This window comes from Chanodichthys erythropterus, chromosome 12 (assembly GCF_024489055.1).
Source record: "Chanodichthys erythropterus isolate Z2021 chromosome 12, ASM2448905v1, whole genome shotgun sequence".
Classification (NCBI taxonomy): domain Eukaryota; kingdom Metazoa; phylum Chordata; class Actinopteri; order Cypriniformes; family Xenocyprididae; genus Chanodichthys; species Chanodichthys erythropterus.
This window is the reverse complement of record NC_090232.1, coordinates 14,656,665-14,677,031: the sequence shown is the minus strand read 5'-3', so window position 1 is coordinate 14,677,031 and position 20,367 is coordinate 14,656,665. Positions and strand designations below refer to the sequence as shown.

The window sequence follows — 20,367 nt, the reverse complement described above, 5'->3', positions numbered from 1 at the left end:
TCACAAATTTATCGTACAGTAAATTTGCCTGATAAATTTTCCCCAAAAGATATTTTGAAGTCATTACTGTGTAAAGCATCAAAAAGACATTACAAAAAGTAGATTCAGAAAGAAATATTTTATTTGATTCAATCAAACTGTATCCTGATTTTTTTTAATTTAATTTTATCAATATGGAAATATGAAATTGAAAGTAAAGATATGGTCAACTAATGTTTTATGAATTATTTTCTTAGAGAAATTAAGTTACTGAAGGCAACCAAGAAAGCTAGATTAGAAGAAGTTTATTAAATTAGTTCACAATATGTGCACTTTTATTATTAATGTAGGGTGAGACGCGTCACGCAGACACAATATCGCTGTATGACAGATGTATCATTTTTATTAAATTTTTTCCTTTTTTATTCAGAATATTCACAAACTTGTTAACTATAGCCTATCATGATCTATAGGCTATATAGCTGCTGAGCACCCACTGAAAAATATGAGATATTCTCCATTCATTGTAACCAATAAATAATGACTGCAGCTTTCAGATGCGATGTTCTTTTCATTTTTATAGTTCACTTTTATAGGCAGTTTCTATGGTATTTTTAAAGATGCATGTCGAGTGCGCATCAATGTAAAACATTAATGCAAAAGCACATCAATGTAATGTACAGCACGAATCTCTCCACAAAACTCACACGCTCTCAAATATAATGTTCTCATGACTCTACTCTGGCTCAGATATTGTGTATAACTTAAAATAAACTTTAAGTGGTTGAATTCACTAGTTGTGATATGATAAGCACAGTAACCATCTCTGGTAAAGCGCGAAAGCACTTTTAAATTTAGCAGAGAGCGTTCTGATCTTAGCGGTGTTGTCGGACGTTTCAAAGGGTTCAAATCGATCGCCTTTCGCCTTTCATATCTTGAAATTTATGGACAATCTAACTGCATTCTATAGGCTATAGCACGCAGTGAGCTGTTGCCCTACGCTGTTGTCAGATGACCTACGTCTGGGGGCGGGATAAGTGCGTTAAATGCATTATTTATTTATTTATTTATTTTTTCTGCAATTAATTAATCTAATTAACACATTAAATTCACAACAGTGCTGTAATAAATTAATATATGTTTGTGGGATGTTTTAGTGTATATTATGACTAGGTTATAAACATACAATGACTTCCTTACAGTAGATTTAATCTTACAGTTGAAGGAAGTCACTGTTTGTTTATACAACCTTGTGATAATATACACTAAACATCTCATTATCACAGCTACTTCTCATCTCAACATCTCATTATCACAACGACTGTCGCTGAAAAAATAAGAAACTATGTATTCAATGAACTAAAGTGCAATTTGGCAAACTAAAAAAATACATTTGCCATTTTATATCTTAGTTACACTACATACACATGTATGTACACTATATTGCCAAAAATTTTGAGACGCCTGCCTTTACATGCATATGAGCTTTAATGGCATCCCATTCTCTAAGTGTAGAATGGAGTTGGCCCACTCTTTGCAGCTATAACAGCTTCAACTCTTCTGGGAAGTCTTTCCACAAGGTTGAGGAGTCTGTTTATGGGAATTTTTGACCATTCTTCTGGAAGCGCATTTGTGAGGTCAGGCAGTGATGTTGGTGAGATGGCCTGGCTCGCAGTCTCCACTCTAATTCATTCCAAAGGTGTTCTGTCGGGTTGAGGTCAGGACTCTGTGCAGGCCAGTCAAGTTCCTCTACACCAAACTCGCTCATCCATTTATGGACCTTGCTTTGTGCACAGTCATGTTGGAACAGGAAGGGGCCATCCCCAAACTGTTCCCACAAACTTGGGAGCATGAAATTGTCCAAAATGTCTTGGTATGCTGAAGCATTAAGAGTTCCTAAGGGGCCAAGCCCAACCCCCGAAAAACAACCCCACACCATAATCCCCCCCTCCACCAAATGTTAGACTTGCTGCAATGCAGTCAGGCAAGTACCGTTCTCCTGGCAACTGCCAAACCCAGACTCGTCCATCAGATGGCCAGACAGAGAATCGTGATTCGTCACCCCAGGGAACACATCTCCACTGCTCTAGAGTCCAATGGTGGCGTGCTTGACACCACTGCATCCGATGCTTTGCATTGCACTTGGTGATGTAAGGCTTAGATGCAGCTACTCGGTCATGGAAGCCCATTCCATGAAGCTCTCTACACACTGTTCTTGAGCAATTGCTTCCATTTTGTTATGATACCACTAACAGTTGACCGTGGAATATTAAGTAGTCAGGAAATTTCACGAATGGACTTATTGCACAGGTGGCAACCTATCACGGTACCACACTTGAATTCACTTAGCTCCTGAGAGCGACCCATTCTTTCACAAATGTTTGTAGAAGCAGTCTGCATACCTAGGTGTTTGATTTTATACACCTGTGGCCATAGAAGTGATTGGAACACCTGTGGCCATAGAAGTAATTGGAACACCTGAATTCAATGATTTTGAGGGGTGTCCCAATACTTTGGCAATATAGTGTATGTATGTATGTATGTATTGTTTTACAGTGCACAACACCTTTACCTTTTTTTGTTTTTATTAGTTTCAGGTAAGGAGAGTAAGTCGAATCTGACCTAAATTATTAGCACTTTAAAATACTTACAATCGGACAGAAGACATTTCCATGGTCTGTTCTTGCTCTAAATCATAAATCAATGCCCCGGAAGGCAGATAAGGTGACGTTATTTTAGAACTTATCACCTTATTATTTCCATGGCGACGCATAATGCTTGACACGTGACACACCACACTACATGACAGATGTATCGCTTCTATTTAATTTTTTTCTTTTTTATTAAAAATATTCACAAAATTCTTAACTATAACTATCTGATAAACTATCTGATATTTTCCGATTGTCAAATATATGTAAGTGAATGTGTTTTGTTGTTTAAATACCTTTACAAGGATCATGTTAGTTGATCTATAATGAAAAAAAAAAAGAAAAAGAAAAAATGCGCACATCCCAACTAAACTCAGGGCAGGTGCTCGATCATAAAGTAACTCCAAAATAAACCAAAAAAGAACTGCACACTGCCATTGCTGCTCTCAGAATTTAATAAAAAGACAACGTTTCGACCAAAGAGGTCTTCGTCAGGTCAGGCAAACAGTAGATAGTGAGTGCACAATGGATACCACTATGTTAGTTTGCACTACAAAGAATCAAACTTGTCTGATTGACATACAGAAAAATGAACCAATTTCTCCCAAAATACATAAAAGTAAGTGGCTGGTGAACTGGGAGAAGAATAGAGTAAACTTTAGTTGCATCCACAATGTGTATCTGATATGAATAAAACATATTGAAAGGATTATTATTGCCGCTTCCATGGACATCAATGTGTTTTTTGGTAGTACTTAAATTAAATTAATTTGAGGTATTTTAGGTATATTTATGTCTTTTAAATTTGCTGTTCTTTGAGAACCATGTGATATTTATGAGTGAGTCAGAACAAGGAAGTTGTTTTTATGCTGTAGGAAATCCTATTAACTTTTAAAAGGACAAAGACAAAGATATTGCTTTCCTCAGCAGGCATTCAAACTGATTTTTTTTTTTTTTATATAATGGATATAATATTATGGACATCAACCTGAAGAATGAATGCTATATCAGATGCAGGTAATACACTTGTTTAGTTGATCTCTCTCTCTCATAATACTATAATACAATAAGCTTTAATGAAGCGACTCAACGTTCCTTCGTTACTAGTTCTAAAGTGACATTTTAGAATTAGTAACGGAGGCTTGGACTCAACTCTTCAGCTATATATAATATAAAAGTTTAATTAAGTATGAGTAGTGTGTAACTTGGCAAACTACAGTTTCAAAACAGCTTCCCCTACACTGGCACACTTGAAGTCTGATTGATGTTACCAGGCATGATGTCAGATGCGTCAAAGGATGATGGACCATGCGTCATCCCTGCTGGGTTTCTGGAGTGTTCTTGTGCTGATAACATTCATATCTTCTGAATCCAACCACAATTAGACTCTTTATCACTTAGTTTAGAACACTGATTCACCAGTTCCTCCCACACTCTGTTTTTGCTGTCTCTGAGATTTTGTAGAAACGTTCAGGCAAACGCAATCACACATGCGCACACAGTTGGAGGGGCTATGATATGTTTGTCCAATTAGCCTGGCAACAAAGGATCATTACCTTGACACAGCAGTGTATTAGAAGCTGATTAAAAGATGATGTCAGGTCCTATGCTGAGCATAATGCGTGGGACCGATACAGATCTTGCTCTCTCAGCAGGCTTGTCCTTTCTTACCCACACTGCCCGTCATGATCACCCTTTCATGTTTGTTTTGTTCTTCCTCTCTTTGTCTTTTGCTCTTTTTTTCCCATTGTTACTTTCTGCTGGAGATGTGTTTATAATAATGCAGCCTGTCTTTGTGTTAAAACTCTTGCTGTGTGGCACTCACAGTCTCTGTGGGTAAAGGCTTTGACAATTGCTCAAGCCAAAAGACCACTGAACTCTTATTGCAATGATTTATCAATCAGGCCTCCATGATATACACAGTTTTTTTTTTTTTGTTTTTTTTTTAAACTAACTAACTAACTAGCTAAATCTCCTTTGCATATATCAACCCATCCATCCATCCATTATTCACCCACCATCCATCCATCCATCCATCCATCCATCCATTAATTCACCCACCATTCCATCCGTCCGTCCATCCATCACATGCATGTATCTGTCAATCACATCCATCCATCCATCCATCCATCCATCACATGCATGTATCTGTCCATCCATCCATCCATCCATCCATCCATCCATCCATCCATCCACACACCCATTCTTCCATCTGTTCATCCACACATCTGATGCACAATACATCAATCCACCAGTTCACCTATTCATCCATTATTTACCCACCATTCCATCTATCAAATACATCCATGTATCCATCACATGCATCCATTACATGCAATTTATCTCTTTGAGCATTGTTATGAAATTAAAAATATTTAAAATATGAGTCACAATTTAGTGTCCAATGTCAACAACATAAGTTTGACTACTAAAACAAAGGTTGCATTTTTATCCCTGGTTGAAAACCCAGGATTTGGATAGTTGTTCATATTCTACCCATGTGTGGTCCTTAAACCGAGTATTCTGAGGGGGTTGTCCTTGCAATTAGTGAACTTTAAGTGGCTTTTTAAATCTGGTCAAATAGCCAGTATATTACCCTAAATTAGAAGTCTGACCGTGGCTCCGCTCTGAAGCTCCTCCTCACAGGGGTCTTTAGCTAATCATAGCCCTATCAGTGTTATTATTTAGTCATTTGTGCAAGGCCACCACATCGATCCGCTCACAACAAGGACTTACATTATAGCACCTCCCAAGCGGGTGATCAGGAGGTGACTGTGTGTGTGTGTGTCTGTGTGTTATGTGGGGGGACACAACTGCTGGTTTGCATTATTTTTCACTGTTCTGCAACATTAATTTTTAAAAGCAGCATCCAGCAAAGGTTGTTTAAATTGAATAAGACATTGATCCAGAGTACACCAGTGCCTGGCAAAGCATAGTTAAATCTACAGCGTGAAAATAAATAAAGTCTTGACCTTGTAATAGGTTATTATTATTGAAATTCTAAAGTCAACTCAACGTTAAATTAAAATTCAATAAAGACCTTTATTAGTATTTCAAAGCAAAGTTTGTAACCCCCAGGCGTTATTTATATTTTGTGGATTTTTTTTTTTTCTCATGTTGGCAGTCATTCAATTTGCAGCTGCATTTTTGTTCTGCGAGCAATGAACAGTGCTGTGGGCTGTGGTATTTGTTAGCAGAGACTGAACTACAGTAACTTAGCTCATTAATACCAATTAATACTTGGTCACGTAACATTATGTATATGTGTGTGTGTATGTATATATATATATATATATATATATATATATATATATATATATATATATAATTATTATTATTTTTATTTTTTATTTATTTATTTTTTTTGTCTTTTGGAAGCTGCATTCAAATCTATTTGGCTCAAAAATCTGAACCCTCGGTTTTAATCGTCATGAAATACCTGAAACCCAATCTGCTCAAGTGTTGTCTATACTGGCTCCCTCCGCCTATGGCATCAGCTAATCGAATCCCCTCTCAAGGTTTAAATGGCACTATATTGCCATGAAACAGCCGGCTGACAGCATACTGAAGTGATGATTGTATTTGTATGTCTGTTTACATGATGTTGATTGCTGACACGGAAATGGTTGATTCACACTTGTGCTGTATTTAAAAATGACTCTGGATAAGTATGGTTTTGTCTGCTGATGAAGAGGTTGATGAATGATGCATTTGGAATGGAGTTTCATGAATGGAAGTACATTCACCTGCATTACAGGAGATTCCACTTTCCCTTCTTGCCCTTATGTCACAGAGATGTTTGGTCTTAACAAGATCAGTCCAGTGTGATCAGTAGAAGCCACTCAGTTGATCGTGACAGAGAGAAGTCCTGAAATTGAAAATGTTAGCTGAGAGAGCGGAAACTCAGATGGCCACCGCTGTCATGGAAGTTGATGGTAACAAACCACTGTCACACCAGTTGAAGCAGAAATGCAAGCTGTAATAGTTCTAAAAGAAGATCAAGTTATAGGCATTAAGGCATCGCTGACACTGTTGTCACTTCTTGAATCTCCTAAAGTGGCCACAGATTGATGGAATGTCTAGTTATTGAGTTGGCCCAGACTGTCACCAACAATACCCTTTTTTCCCTGTGAAGATGCCAGTGCTCGGACAGTGCTGGAGCTGCACGCATTTCAAATGAACTTAAGTTTAATATAAACAAATAAAATCATCAGCAGTATGTGAAAAACATGATATTTGCAACTGAGACAGTATCAGCACAACAATAACATCTGAGTGTATCTGTCAGCTCAAGGTGCATTGAAATATGCATTGCCCACTTATTGTTTGTTATAATAGAATGCTGCAGTGATGACGTCAAAATCCAGAAGACTAATTCACCATTTGTTCCATTGAGATTCTTCTATGGGTTTTTATAATGGTTTTTTTTTTTTTTTTTTTTTTCAATTTAAGTACAATAAGGAGTAAAATAAAGTCTATGGTAAACATTACTTGACGATACTTGGGCGTTTTGTTCTACTAAGAAAACTCCATACACTCACACCCCAAACGTTTGGACGTAATTCACATTTTTAATATTGAAATATGTAAAATGTTCATTATTAAAACCCATAGGAAAGTCTTGAGGGAACCAAAAATGAAAATGTTTAATCTGTACATTCTTAGATTAGGTAATTTAATGTACAGGGCAGAAGTTTTCAAATTCAAAGACAGCCGGCCTCCCTTTTGACACAACGTACACAATGGCTCATGCAGCGGTTGGGTGTTTTAAAATGTTGTTCAGTCTGTATTTCACAACACAATGAAAAATAGCTTGGGCTAATATGAAACAATCACAGAATAGGAGCAAGATTGTGCTTTAAAGGCAAATACACTATTCTCTCACCATCTCTGATGCAATTGGCTGGGTTTTCTCTGTATTATGGCTGTTTTGGACTGACATTCAAACTGTCAGTCCAAAACAGCCCTAAAGCATACACTTTCTGGATCCTTGGACTGATAGCTTTCAAGGAGTTTACAGTTTAAAGTGATCTGATTGAATACAGGAGCGGAAAATTCACAATGTGTCTTGTCCAAAAACCTGCTTCTTTTCGCTTTTTAAAGTATTGTTCCCATTCAGTCGGTCACATTCGACATACATCAGACAGACCAATGAATAGAAATCTCGCTAGAGAGGCCAATCTGCTTCGAGTGTAACTAAAACGAGCCAATGCACATTGTCATGCAATCATATACAGCAGCTGCTCGCCTCGCAGCGCAGGTATTTAATGAGCAGCAGGTGTGTTGCATCTTCAGCTTTTCGCTTCAGAGTTGTGTTTCTGCAAGCAAGTGTTCTCAAAACAGCTCTTCACACTTTCTTCAAGTGCGGACAGCATAGCAGCGGGGCCAAGTCCTCTCTTTCTTTTGATTATTTTTCTTTTTTTGCTTATTTGAGCATAGCTGTTCCCAACTGTAAAAAACTGTTTTCATGGCCGGTAACGGTGCGCTTTTGAGCGCTGAATAGCTGTTCTCACAGCTGGTAAGAGCAGCATCTTCAAAGAGAGGAGAGCACACGACAGGTCGCACACAATCCATCTCTGTGTTGCCACGGTCGTTCCCCTGTGTGCTTCAGCACTTTTTAAAGATGACATTCTACTTGTGTGTTTCTGGATGCGGTCGTTTACTGGCACCGAGGGATGGTCACGATCACTGCATCACGTGTCTGGGCTTAAAGCACGCTGAGGCAGCATTCGTCATGTACCCATTGTGGGAAGATGACCCTCTTGGAGTTGCGATCGAGACTCCAGTTCCTGCAAAGGGGCGGAGTCCCAGTGCTGCTGCCTCGTTCCTGTGGAAGGGGCCGTTGCTATGCAAATGTTGCTATGCAAAGCCGTCTCTCCCTTCCCTGGCCTGTAATCACTCGTCGGATCTTACCGGCAAGGCTTACCAGGCCTGCGGGGTCAGCTGCTGCGTCCACCCATTCGCCGCCCGCAGCACCTCAGCCTGCTCGTCACTGAGGGTTATTATATATAATAATAATAATTATATATCCAAGCGGCACCATGGAGCCATTTGCAGGTGGAGTTCCCAGCCCATCCAAGAAGGGTGGTAAAGCCAAGAGCAAGAGGCCCTAGGACGGGCGACCCGGAGATGGATGGGACTGCTCTTCAGGAGATGGTGACCGCACAACTCCTTCACCTGGAGGAGGGCTGGGTGGTAAATGCTTTGTTTCATTTTGTTTTTGGTCTGCATGGCTCATTTGGACCATCAGGCTCGGCTATGCGATTCAGTTTACCCAGCGTACCCCCAAGTTCAGGGGCGTCCACTTCACTGCAGTGAAGGCTGTTGATGCCCATGTCTTGCGTGCGGAGGTGCCACGTACAATGGGCATGCAGTATCAGGGGTATGGATGGGCCCCCAACTGCATAAACACATCAACTGCCTCAAGTTGCTAGTAGTACACCTTGCCATGAGCTGCCTGAAATGGCCATTACGGGGAAAGCATGTGCTGGTCCTCACAGACAACACTGCGACTGTTGCGTACATCAACCATCAAGGTGGTCTAGACTCCTGTCAAATGTCGCAACTCACCCACAATCTCCTCCTTTGGAGTCAGAAGCATCTGAAGGTGCTTCGCACCAATCATGTTCCTGATGTGCTCAACTGTGTGGCCGATGAGCTCTCACAAGCTGCGCTTCCGGGAGAGTGGCGACTCCACCCCCAAGTGGTCCAGCTGATTTGGAGAGAGTTCGGAGAGGCTCAGGTAGACCTGTTTACCTCGCCAGAAACCTCTCACTGCCAGCTGTTTTACTCCCTGTCCGAGGGAAGACTCGGTACAGATGCACTGGCACACAACTGGCCCCAGGGCCTTCGTAAATATGCGTTTCCCCCAGTGAACCTACTTGCACAGACCTTCACGAGAGGTGTTGCATCCTCCTGGGCGCTGGCTTGTGGTGCCTCGCTGACAGACATTTGTAGAGCTGTGGGCTGGGCGACACCTAATACGTTCGCTAGATTCTATAGCCTTCGTGATGAGCCGGTCTCCTCTCGTGTTCTCACCTCAGGTCAGAGGCAAGGAGAGGCCCCGGCTTGGTGTTGGCTTGCTGCGCTTACATGCGCTCATTTCTCCAGAGAGTCCTTACAAGGCAGACCCTGTTGAGTCCTCCAATCTCCCTTCGGCAGCCGACATGGCGGAGCGTCTGGCGCCAGGCCTATACTCTGTTGTTTCCTTTAGAACCGGGTTTAGGCTGGGTACCACGCCTATACTCTGTTGTTTCCTTTAGAACCGGGTTTAGGCTGGGTACCACATGTGTGACCCTACAGGGATCCCATATGTTTAGTTCCACGGTTGCTACTAAGCGAAGCCCGTGCCTTTCCCTCTGGAAGAACCCACCTCTCATCGGGTTGGAGTCACCCACAACTCTTTTCTTCCATGTAGTAAGCCCTACGGGGTTATTCTATATGTACTTGCATAACTCCTTCGGGGAAGGATGTGGCTCCACAGCGTTTCTTTCTAGTGAAAGGGTACGCTTTCCCAGTGTTATTCAATAGTCTCACTGGGTTTTGGGGAACAGTAGTGATCGACACTCTCTGTGTTAACCCTGTTCCAACGTCCTTAGGCAAGGGGGTTCAGGTGGCTTACAACAGAGCGCTGGAAGGGGGCAGCTCATGTGGTGCTTTGGTAGGGATTCCGTACGTCGAACGTGACCGACTGAATGGGAGTGTCTCGGTTACAAAGTAACCCTCATTCCCTGAAGGAGGGAACGGAGACATACATCCTGTCGCCACAGTTGCTGTACTCCACTGATGCTGCCACCTATTCGGTTCAGCTCCTCAGTAAAAACCTGAAGATGCAACGCACCTGCTGCTCATTAAATACCCGTGCTGCGAGGTGAGCAGCTGCTGCATATGATTGCATGCCAATGTGCATTGGCTCGTTTTAGTTTCACTTGAAGCCGATTGGCCTCTCTAGCGAGATTCCTATTCGTTGGTCTGTCTGACGTATGTCTCCGTTCCCTCCTTCAGGGAACGAGGGTTACCTTTGTAACCAAGACATTTGAGCTATGATGCATTGATTGAAATTATTACTTATTGACGAATTCATTATTATTAGAATTTTTTTTTTACCACTCTGCGCATTTCCCCTGACATGCTCTTGTGCCCCCCCTGGAGAGGTGTGCCCCACACTTTGAAAAGCCCTAGTGCATGTGATATGTAATTTAATAAATGGACAGAAACTAACTTTCAAATGTTTGTTCACCAAAAATATAGCATTCATTTGATCAAAAATACTGATCATAATTTGATACTGCATTTATTGGATCAATATATATATATATATATATATATATATATATATATATAAACTTACTGACCCCAGACTTTTAAACGGAAGGGTATTTTCATGATTACATTGTAAATGATAAATGAATGCATTTTGCATACAAGCAATTTCTTGTCATTTCTAAATAGGAGCTGGACAGAGTACCCGTTCTGCAGTTTATCCAAACAAAGGCTATTTTAAATTGTGAATTTCAATGTTTTATTTTTTCTTTCCCTGAAAATGGAAAATCTAGAAAAAAAAAGAAAAGGAAAAAAAAAAAAAAAAAAAAAAACACCCACTCATTGGCTGCAGGTGTTCATTGTTCTCTTTTTAAACTTTTGTTTGACAGCAGTGCCATGGTGTACTTTCCTAAAGAGTAACAGGAGGTAACTGTGTCCACCTTTCTGGCTTTTAGTTTACCTGAAATTGTGCTGGAACAGGACTTGAAGTCCTCTGTCTTCTGGAAGTGCTTTCACATTCAGTAATTATAATGCTTTATGTGATAATTGTGAAACAATGCTTTTAGAGCCAACCATGAAATCAGCTTCTCTAGTAATTGACTAATTAGCGTTGCCCAAGAACACAATTTACTCTTGAGAGATAAAAAAACAAAACAAAAAAAAAAAACAGGTTAAAAGTAGGGAGGTCAAAAAGATGAAAAGGTAGAATAATTTAAAAGGTTCCAGCTGTTTGTTTGTTTTTTTTGTTTTTTTTGTTTTTTTTAAATATGTTGCTCAGAAAGTAAAAAAAAAAAAAAAAAAAAAAAAAAACATCTCTATCAACAATGTCTTTTTTAAAAATATGATGTCAGTACTGTAGTTTATGGCTTTTGGGAAGAAGAGAGATATATAGGGAAAAGGAAGATGGAAAACAGCCGTGGGGTTCCTCTTTGTGCAACTCAAATTGAATAGAGAAACCAGCCTTTGAGAGATGCTTAAATCTACATGCTGCCACATCTGAGCATTTACATGCATTTATTAATGCAGAGACATGGGAGCAAACTGATAAATTTCATATTCTTGCATTCTCTACAAGACAGAAAAGCAAAAGCATGTCAATGTAACTATCAATTCATGATTCATACATGGTGTGAAACTCCCAGTTCCTTTGATTATCAATGCTGAACCTGTTAAGGGGTGACTGTGTTTCAGTAACTGTGGTCCCACCAGAGACATGAGTGTAATGTCAAGTCAGACAGGAAGACGATGAGAGGAAAAGTGTATCAATTTAGCAGCAGTTACTTTCATTTTCAATATACAAAACAAAAGAGGATACTCCACAATGAGAAAATAAAACAACAGTGTGCTAGAACAGTCAAAACTGGACAGTGAGCAAAAAGAACTGAGGGCAGTATATACAGAGTGAAATCAAAACAAGGATCAGGTGTGTGAAATCAATGAAGAGATGAGTAACCATGGCAACAAAAACATACTTAGTAACCAATGAAACAGAAAGGTAAGACAGAAAACACTGAAAAATAAACGTAGGGTATGTATTTACACGTCAATGATGTAGTAAAAATGGAAACGTTTTCCTTTGCGTTTTTCGAGTACAGACGACAACATTGTCAAAGCGATCCCTGTTCGCACGGATCAGTGAAAAAGACTAAAAACACTGCATTATGCATGTCAGGCCAATAGTTGGCGATGTCACTTTGTAAAGAAACACTACATGCCTTTAGACTTAACACATAATACGCATGCACATGAAGTACTGTTTTCACAAATTCACATTTTTGTAGTTTACATGGAGATGTATAGTTTTGAAAAAACTTCTATTTTGAATCCCATTTTCAAGTTTGCATTTCCAAAAGTGGCATTAAAGATATTTAGACATTTATCATTTAACAAAACATTTCTATTTAAATAAATCCTGAAAAAGAGTATTACATTTTCCACAACTCTTTTCAACATTTGATAAAACAAGAAATGTTTCTTGAGCACCAAATCAGCATATTAGAATGATTTCTGAATGATCATGTGACACTGAAGACTGGAGCTATCACACTGTAGCCCAAGACTGGTTGCCCACCAAAGCCAGCAGGGTTGAGCCTGGTTAGTACCTTGATGGGTTTTCTGCTGGAAGAGATGTTAGTGAGGTCAGCAAGGGGTGCTCACCCCTATAGTGATGGGGACACTACACTGTCAAAAAGCACTGTCCTTCAGATGAGACATGAAAACTGAGGTTCTGACTCCCAACGGTCATTAAAAATCTCAGGTCGTCTTTCGAAAAAGAGTAGGGGTATAACCCCGGCATCCTGGTGGTGGTTGAGGAGATTTCCCCTTCAATATGTAAAGCAATTGGCGTACCCAGAAAAGGTATATATAAATGTATAAATGTAACAAATTATTATTTTGTTATTATTGGAGTAATGAATGCTGAAAAATAAGCTTTGCCATCATAGGTATAAATTACATCTTAAAATATATTTAAATAGAAACAGATGTATTTTAAAATTATAATAATTCTTCACAATGTGACCATTTTACTGTATTTTTGATCAAATAAATGCTGCATTTGTAAGCATAAAATAATTCAAAAACATTCAATTTGATTTATTGGTCTACCAATCCCAAACCTTTTTATTTATTTATTTTTAAGAAATACCAACAGTGACACCAGTGGTACGCAGGGAGACAGCATGTCTCTTGGCTTGTGTTGTCATTCAGATCCTGATGGTTTGTCTTGAACTCAATATTTTATCAAGTGAAAAATAGACAAAACAACCCTTGATGATAATGTAAATCTGTTAAACAATAATATATTTGCACGCACATCACAAACCCTCTCTCTCTCTCTGTCTCTCTCTCTGTCCCTCAGGATGGCATGGGAAATCTCCGCGTAACCAAAGAGGGCATCAGATTAGAGGGCGTGTCGGAGTTCCTTCTTCCACTTTATGTGAAAGAGATCAAATCCAGAAGGGTAAGAAGTTCTGTCTCGTTTTCTATACCTTTGCAATGGGAACATAATGTAAACTCTTAGGGGAACAAACATATTTAATTTATTATTATTATTATTATTATTATTATTATTATTATTATTTTTTATAGGAGTATTATCTCAGTTCTGTTTTTCAAACAAATGCCACTTTATCTAGTTCTGGCTGATTATCACATTCACATGGTACTTTAAATGATTTTCACTACCATGGTACCATCTCACAGCAAAACCATAATACCATAGTACTTTTTTTTTTTTTTTTTTTTTTTTTTTTTTAGATTGTGTCAGCAAACTAAATGATTAAGGTAGTGGGTTTGCTCTTTGGATGAGGATTTTGCTCCTGTTCTCTTAACAGGTGCAGCAGGTCACAGGGACAGAACTGGTGCTGAATCCATGTTAAGCAGCTCAAATAACCTGTTGAACTTTGCCTGCTAAATCCCTCAGTGAAGTTATTTTACTCTGTGCTGCCATGTAGTGAGTGAAATTGCTGGTTGACAACTTCTCAGCCTGTAGCATTGGTTGAGCTTGTTCATTCAGCTTTATGTTACTTGATGTGACAAGGGCTATTATTAGCATGTTAGAAAAAATTAAGTTTAATTTTATGATTAAATTGATGGCTTAAATCCCTAAAAAGGATTTAGTTCCTTCAAAAATGTTTTTCTTTTTATTTTAGTATGCAGTCTGTTATTTGCATCATGCTTGATTTTGCATGTTTACTTCCCATTTGCAGTTTGTCAAGTTATAAAAATTAAGGACATTAATACAACATCTCCACTCTCCATCAAATGCCGACACACCCACCATGGTGACAGGGCATGCAAATTGGCAGGGTTTCAGACGTCACTGGTCTGTCATCCCAGGTACCAGCTGTGATGCTGGAGTGAGCGTGGTAGGGATTCTAGCTTGAACTCTTGATATATGTGACAGAGCAAAGTGTAGATCACTAAGATGAATAGGGCAAGCTCACCAGCACACATTCTTTGTCAAGCACACATACAGAGAAGTACACAGGGTCGGGCGCTTCCTCAAACTCCCGCTGTACGCATGCATCATGTTCTGGTTCATTTGTATTAGGCCTCTTTTGACCTTTAGCACCCAATTGTAAACACAATGCTGTTGATCGATTTCTCTCCTTCTCTTTCTCTCTCTTTCTCGTTGTGTCTCACTCTTTAACTCACTGTGGCTGTTGTCACTGCAGCATTCACAATATTTTCCTTGCAGAAAAAAAAAAAAAAGGAAAAAGGAAAAACCTTGATGAATTTTCATGCCAGTCTAAGTTGGTTAGTGCTGATTGGTACTGTTTTTTTATGAGCTATCTGGTTTGCCCTCTCTGTCTGTCTGTCTAACTGTTATAGGGTTAGGGTTGTCTGTCTGTCTTTTATCTTTTGAAGAAAATATATTTCTGTCAATATTTTGTCAAAAATATTAACCCTCAGGGGTCTGAGTTTTTTGGCCCTGGAGAAGGTTTGACATGCCCTGACATTTGTGCTTTTTTCAGTTGTTCATAAACAAATTAATGGAAAAAAGTGTCATTACACTGTATTCAGCACAAACTAGGCTACACTAATATGTGAGGAACATGTATGTACATGTTTGTATTTTTGAAGGAATAACGTTTATGCATGGTTATTGAAAAAAACAAAAAAACTTCAGTCACTGAAATAAAGCCAAGAAATATATATTAAATCTGTGTTCACAAGACTTCTGGGTATTGGAGGTTGTAGACTAGAGTTTTTGCTTCAAAATGAGGTAAAAATTATGCTGCCTGCTTGTTCATATAAAACAATAGAGAGATTTAAATTTTCTAAAACATCTTTGGTCAAGAAACACAGTATGCGTGGAGGCGTGAATCATCATGAATAATGGGTGATTCTCACCTGAGAAGACAAAAGAATTGCATAAAGAGCTCTAATGACCTGCATAAATAATGATCTCTTTCAGACAGGTAGGCTGTGAAAAAATCATGTCTCAGCTCATCATGGTGTAAATCAAACATACAGAAAAAACTGCAATAATGTGAAATATTATTACAATTTAAAATAATGGTATTCTATTATTCTTTAAAATGTAATGCATTTCTGTGATGCAAAGTGTCTGAACAGTTATATTACCTCTATGGCTCTCGCTAACCATGGCTTTAACATCCAGATAAACACTTTTCGTGACAACAAATACACGATTGAGACGATGTATACAAGTATTGCCTCTGAATTTGCCTCTGAATAGCGCTGGCTCCGTGGGCGTGGCCGCATTAGCGGATAATGAGCTGAATCACGGACTTTGACATGGCTCTCTTTTCATACAGATTACATAAACACAGAATTTTTGTTTTCGATTTGACTTACATGATTTAAAACCTGACATTTCAACATTTTTTTAGACAGAAGTCTCATTTTTTGTGATTAGTATTCACTAAGTTACAGTTCATTTTCTGAAAACTATCAGATTGGACTTCGTTCAGAGGGAGACGAGAGATCACGCATCATGCTAGTTTTCTTTATTTTGCAAAAAGCACAACATTTTGTTTTTACTCTGAGTGTATACAAATAAAAGAAGATATTCCACAGATTAAAATGGTGTATAGCTCTTAATTGTATGTGCAACATTGACAGAGTATTTTGAATCTCTTTCTCACTGGTTAGAAAAAAAAAAAAAACGACCCGAGAGTGTTAATTTAAGCATGACTTTCAATGTGAATGTCTCAGTTGAGCTTTACTTATTTCTATTTGCGATTTCAATGTGGATTCTTTGGTAAATCAATCGCATTTCAGCGCAGGCTTTGCAAAAAGACTTTTATAATATGGACTTGACATTAATGCAACAACATAAGTAACTGAGTTACTTCTACTGTTCTCTGATATGTAATGATTCATGTACAGTCAGATGTTCTTTGTCTCTGTGTCAGTAAATCAAACTAGTGACTAAACTAAACAGTCTACTTCACATTGTTTCTCTTAGTAGGATGAAAATAATCTGTTATTTAAACGGTGATTAAATTATATAAAGAAAGTGATAAAGGAACACTCTCTTTGCAATCGTTGGAGCTGTCAAACAGTGCGAGTTTATCAGTGACTGAGTTCTGGACACATGTCAAAACTCCTGTTTTGTATCGTGTTTGCACTGTTAGTGACCATGAAAGCATTTGTTAGTGTACAGAAATTGAGTTGCAATGACGAGACCACTGCTTTCAAGCGCTCAAACAACATGTCTGTGATCATATTCATCACTGCAACCTTTCATCCCACGATCTAAATATAATACCATAGATCTAAATGTAATGCAGCACTTTTCATGATTAGTTAACCTTGACAGCTGTAATAGTAAAAACGTACTAAAAGAGAGAGTAAATACTTGGCTATTTCAAATAGAAAGATGTCAGCTATTCACAACACTGTCTCACAGCAGACATGGCCCTTAAAACTAATAAGAGGGCTAAAATCAGGGTATCATAAATGCCTTTTATTTCTAAATTATGACAATTTTTGATGTAAAAAGCATACTAACATACATAACAAGTAACCCCAGGAAACATTATAAAACAGTAAAACAACACAGTTCATGACCCCTTTAAATAATTAACTTTACATATTTCATTTTACTCTTGACTACAATTCCATCTTTTTACATATTTACTTATCCTATATTTATTTCAATATTTAACAAAGACAGTGTTGTTAAAGTTGTTATTCATTTTGAGCAGAGGAGCAAATTTTGAGCAAATTGTAATATTACTTTTATGTTTTGTATTTACGTGATTAATCACATATTTATAGGATGCGTTTGGGTGAGTTAATTAACCTGCTAGCAGCGCTTCAATTTACCGGTGCAGTTTACAGCTTCAGCTCGTGCAGCTCAAGCAGGTCAATCCCTGTCACACTGAATGAAACGTGCATAATAGTCTCAAAAAACATTGTAAGTCCATTGTTAATATTCTGCGCTGTTGTTTTTCTTATCATATATTCATCAACATTAAGTCTTAATTAAAATCCTTAAATTAAACATGTTCCATGTCATCTTTGTACCTGACAAAATCAAGAAGCTCTTTTTTAACAAACACATTTTGACCACAACCTTAGCCACGTTAAAGCTATTATTATTATTATTATTATTATTATTATTATTAGTATTAGTATTTCCAGCAGTCCTGCTGCTTTAGATTAATAAGTAGCCTAGGCTATCTCATGTTAAGGAACAGTATACAAAAACATGGGTTAACATTTATGCTAGTCATTTCAGCAGAAGTGGTAATTGGCGCACTAGTGAAACTCAAATGAATAGAGGCATAGCAGTCTCTATACTTCAGTCTATACCAATACACTGTGCAGAAACAATGGCCGCTGAGCCTGCTTGGAGTGCACATTAATTAATAATGATAAACCCCTTTACCACTGCTCAGATAAACTTATAAAGAAGCCTTGTCCTTGAGCCAATAAATCAAAGTGCCTAATGTGTTAGCCACAGTGATTAGCATTAAAGAACACAAACAAAGCGCTGGCTTGCTGCTAGCTCGCTGATGGCACTCCTGATTAGCCTCAATAATCACCAGTGCACATCAAAGCCCGTTGAGGGGCCTTTGCATTTCCCCTCAGCACCCCACTGAGAACACAGCGTCGCAAATCCCAACACACCCTCGCAGCGACACGGCGGCCATTTTGGATCATTCGCCTCAGATGACTGTGAGGGTGCGACATTGCGAATTATAATTAATCCACAAAGTGTAGAAAGCCAGAAGCTAGAGTTCAGGGAATGCGGCATGGTGGTCTTGGTCTAGGAGGAGAGCCATGAGCTGTAAGGCTGAATACTGCAGACAAGCTGTTTTGGCGTCTCCTACAAAGAAGGATTGTGCCATGGCCTGAATTGACACTCTGCTTCTAAGGGCCACCAATGATGTGTGACACTGGCATTTGTGAAAGAGAGACCAAAAAGGAAACATATGAAAGGAAAGGTGCTGGAAAAGGATGAATAAAGATTCACAACATGAGGGGCAGCAGGAGAAGTGACAGTATGGAGCCACCAAGCTTGAAAAGTAAAAAAAAAAATAAAAGATGCCTGAAACATGAAAGTTACAATGTCATATATACTGTATGTAAATGACATTGTTGGGCTGACAAATAACATGCATTCACTGCAAAAAAAAAAAAAAAATGCTGTTCTTTCTATCTTAAAGTTCTTAAATCAAGAAGTATTTTCTTGACAAGTAAACATTATTTTCTTGTTTTCAGGAAAATTAAGTCAAAATTAAGTACGTTTTTCCTTAAAACAAGCAAAATAATCTGCCAATGGGGTAAGAAAAATAATCTTAGTCCAAACTGAAAACGAGATTATATAGATTATATTGATTATATATCAATATAATTTTGATTTATTTTTCCTGAAAACAAGAACATAATTTTTACTTGTCAAGAAAATGCTTCTTGATTTAAGAACTTTAAGATATTTTGACTAGAAACAAGACAAAAACTCTAAGTAAGAACAGCATTTTTTGAAGTGTTGTCATTTGAATTTGAATCAGACTTAATTCATAATTGTATTTCAGAACTGTAATTAGGGGCCAAGTATCGAAGGTGTGTATCCACCTTATTCCTGACAAGCCTACAGCATTTTGAATTATGGGTTACACTTCCGGTTTGGGGAACTTCCATTCAAAAAGACTGAAATTAAGAAATTTCAAAATTGCACCACAAATAATCATTATCTGTCAGTTTGGCTGAATAAGCTGTAAATATTCCTTCATGTTTATTTTCAGATGTCAGGAGAATACATAGCACTTGGTATTTTAATGTGACGTGGTTAGACTGGGTAAACCCAGCCTGATCTGCCGGCGATTTGATTTCGCCCGGCAACTCAGTCTGGAAACCCGTACATTAATTTCTGCTGCATCTGTTACACTTTTGCGGGAACCAATCACAGACTGGCTTATCCACCTTGCTTGCTATTGGCAGGTACAGAGCTATTTCTATGGCTCTGGGAGGGTATAACACGATGATGTCTCTCGCATGACCGTCAATCAAATTCCTTTTAACCTCTCAATGATGCTAAATTACTTCTTTAGTTTAGCAAACTAATTGCTCGACTGTGTGTAAATACCACTCACTTTCATGTTTTTTTGCACAACCTGCAAAAATCGCTCGATGCCATTGATGCTTCTGCAAACCGCTGATCAGTGCTACAAACCAATAGTTTTAGCATTGCTCTGCAAAAGTATGTCACCCGGATCGTTGATCTGATTGGCTGAAGGACTATCCAATTGCGTGAATAATGCTCGTTGGTCACGCCTCTTGTGCAGTAGGAAATACATAGCAAACTCCCCAGACCAATGTTCAATTTTAAATTGAGCTTGGTCTGGTGATAGCCAGACAATGACGTGGTATCACAAGAATATCTCTGTTGCTGCATTATTTTCCTCTGGATTATTTTCTTTTATTCCATTGTATTCATTCCTTTGTATTCCACTGTAACAGTATAAAAAAGAAGACAACATACACTCTGCATTTG

The 20,367-nt window shown here is 38.5% G+C and overlaps 1 protein-coding gene across 1 annotated transcript in view; it reads left to right on the top strand.

The window, feature by feature from the left end:
- LOC137032282 (zeta-sarcoglycan) overlaps nucleotides 1-20,367 on the top strand; it is a 131,018-nt gene that overhangs the window by 20,370 nt on the left and 90,281 nt on the right. The window contains exon 2 of the mRNA XM_067403998.1: nucleotides 13,753-13,854. Within this exon, the coding sequence (XP_067260099.1) occupies nucleotides 13,753-13,854 (102 nt within the window). The remainder of the gene's footprint in view (nucleotides 1-13,752; nucleotides 13,855-20,367) is intronic.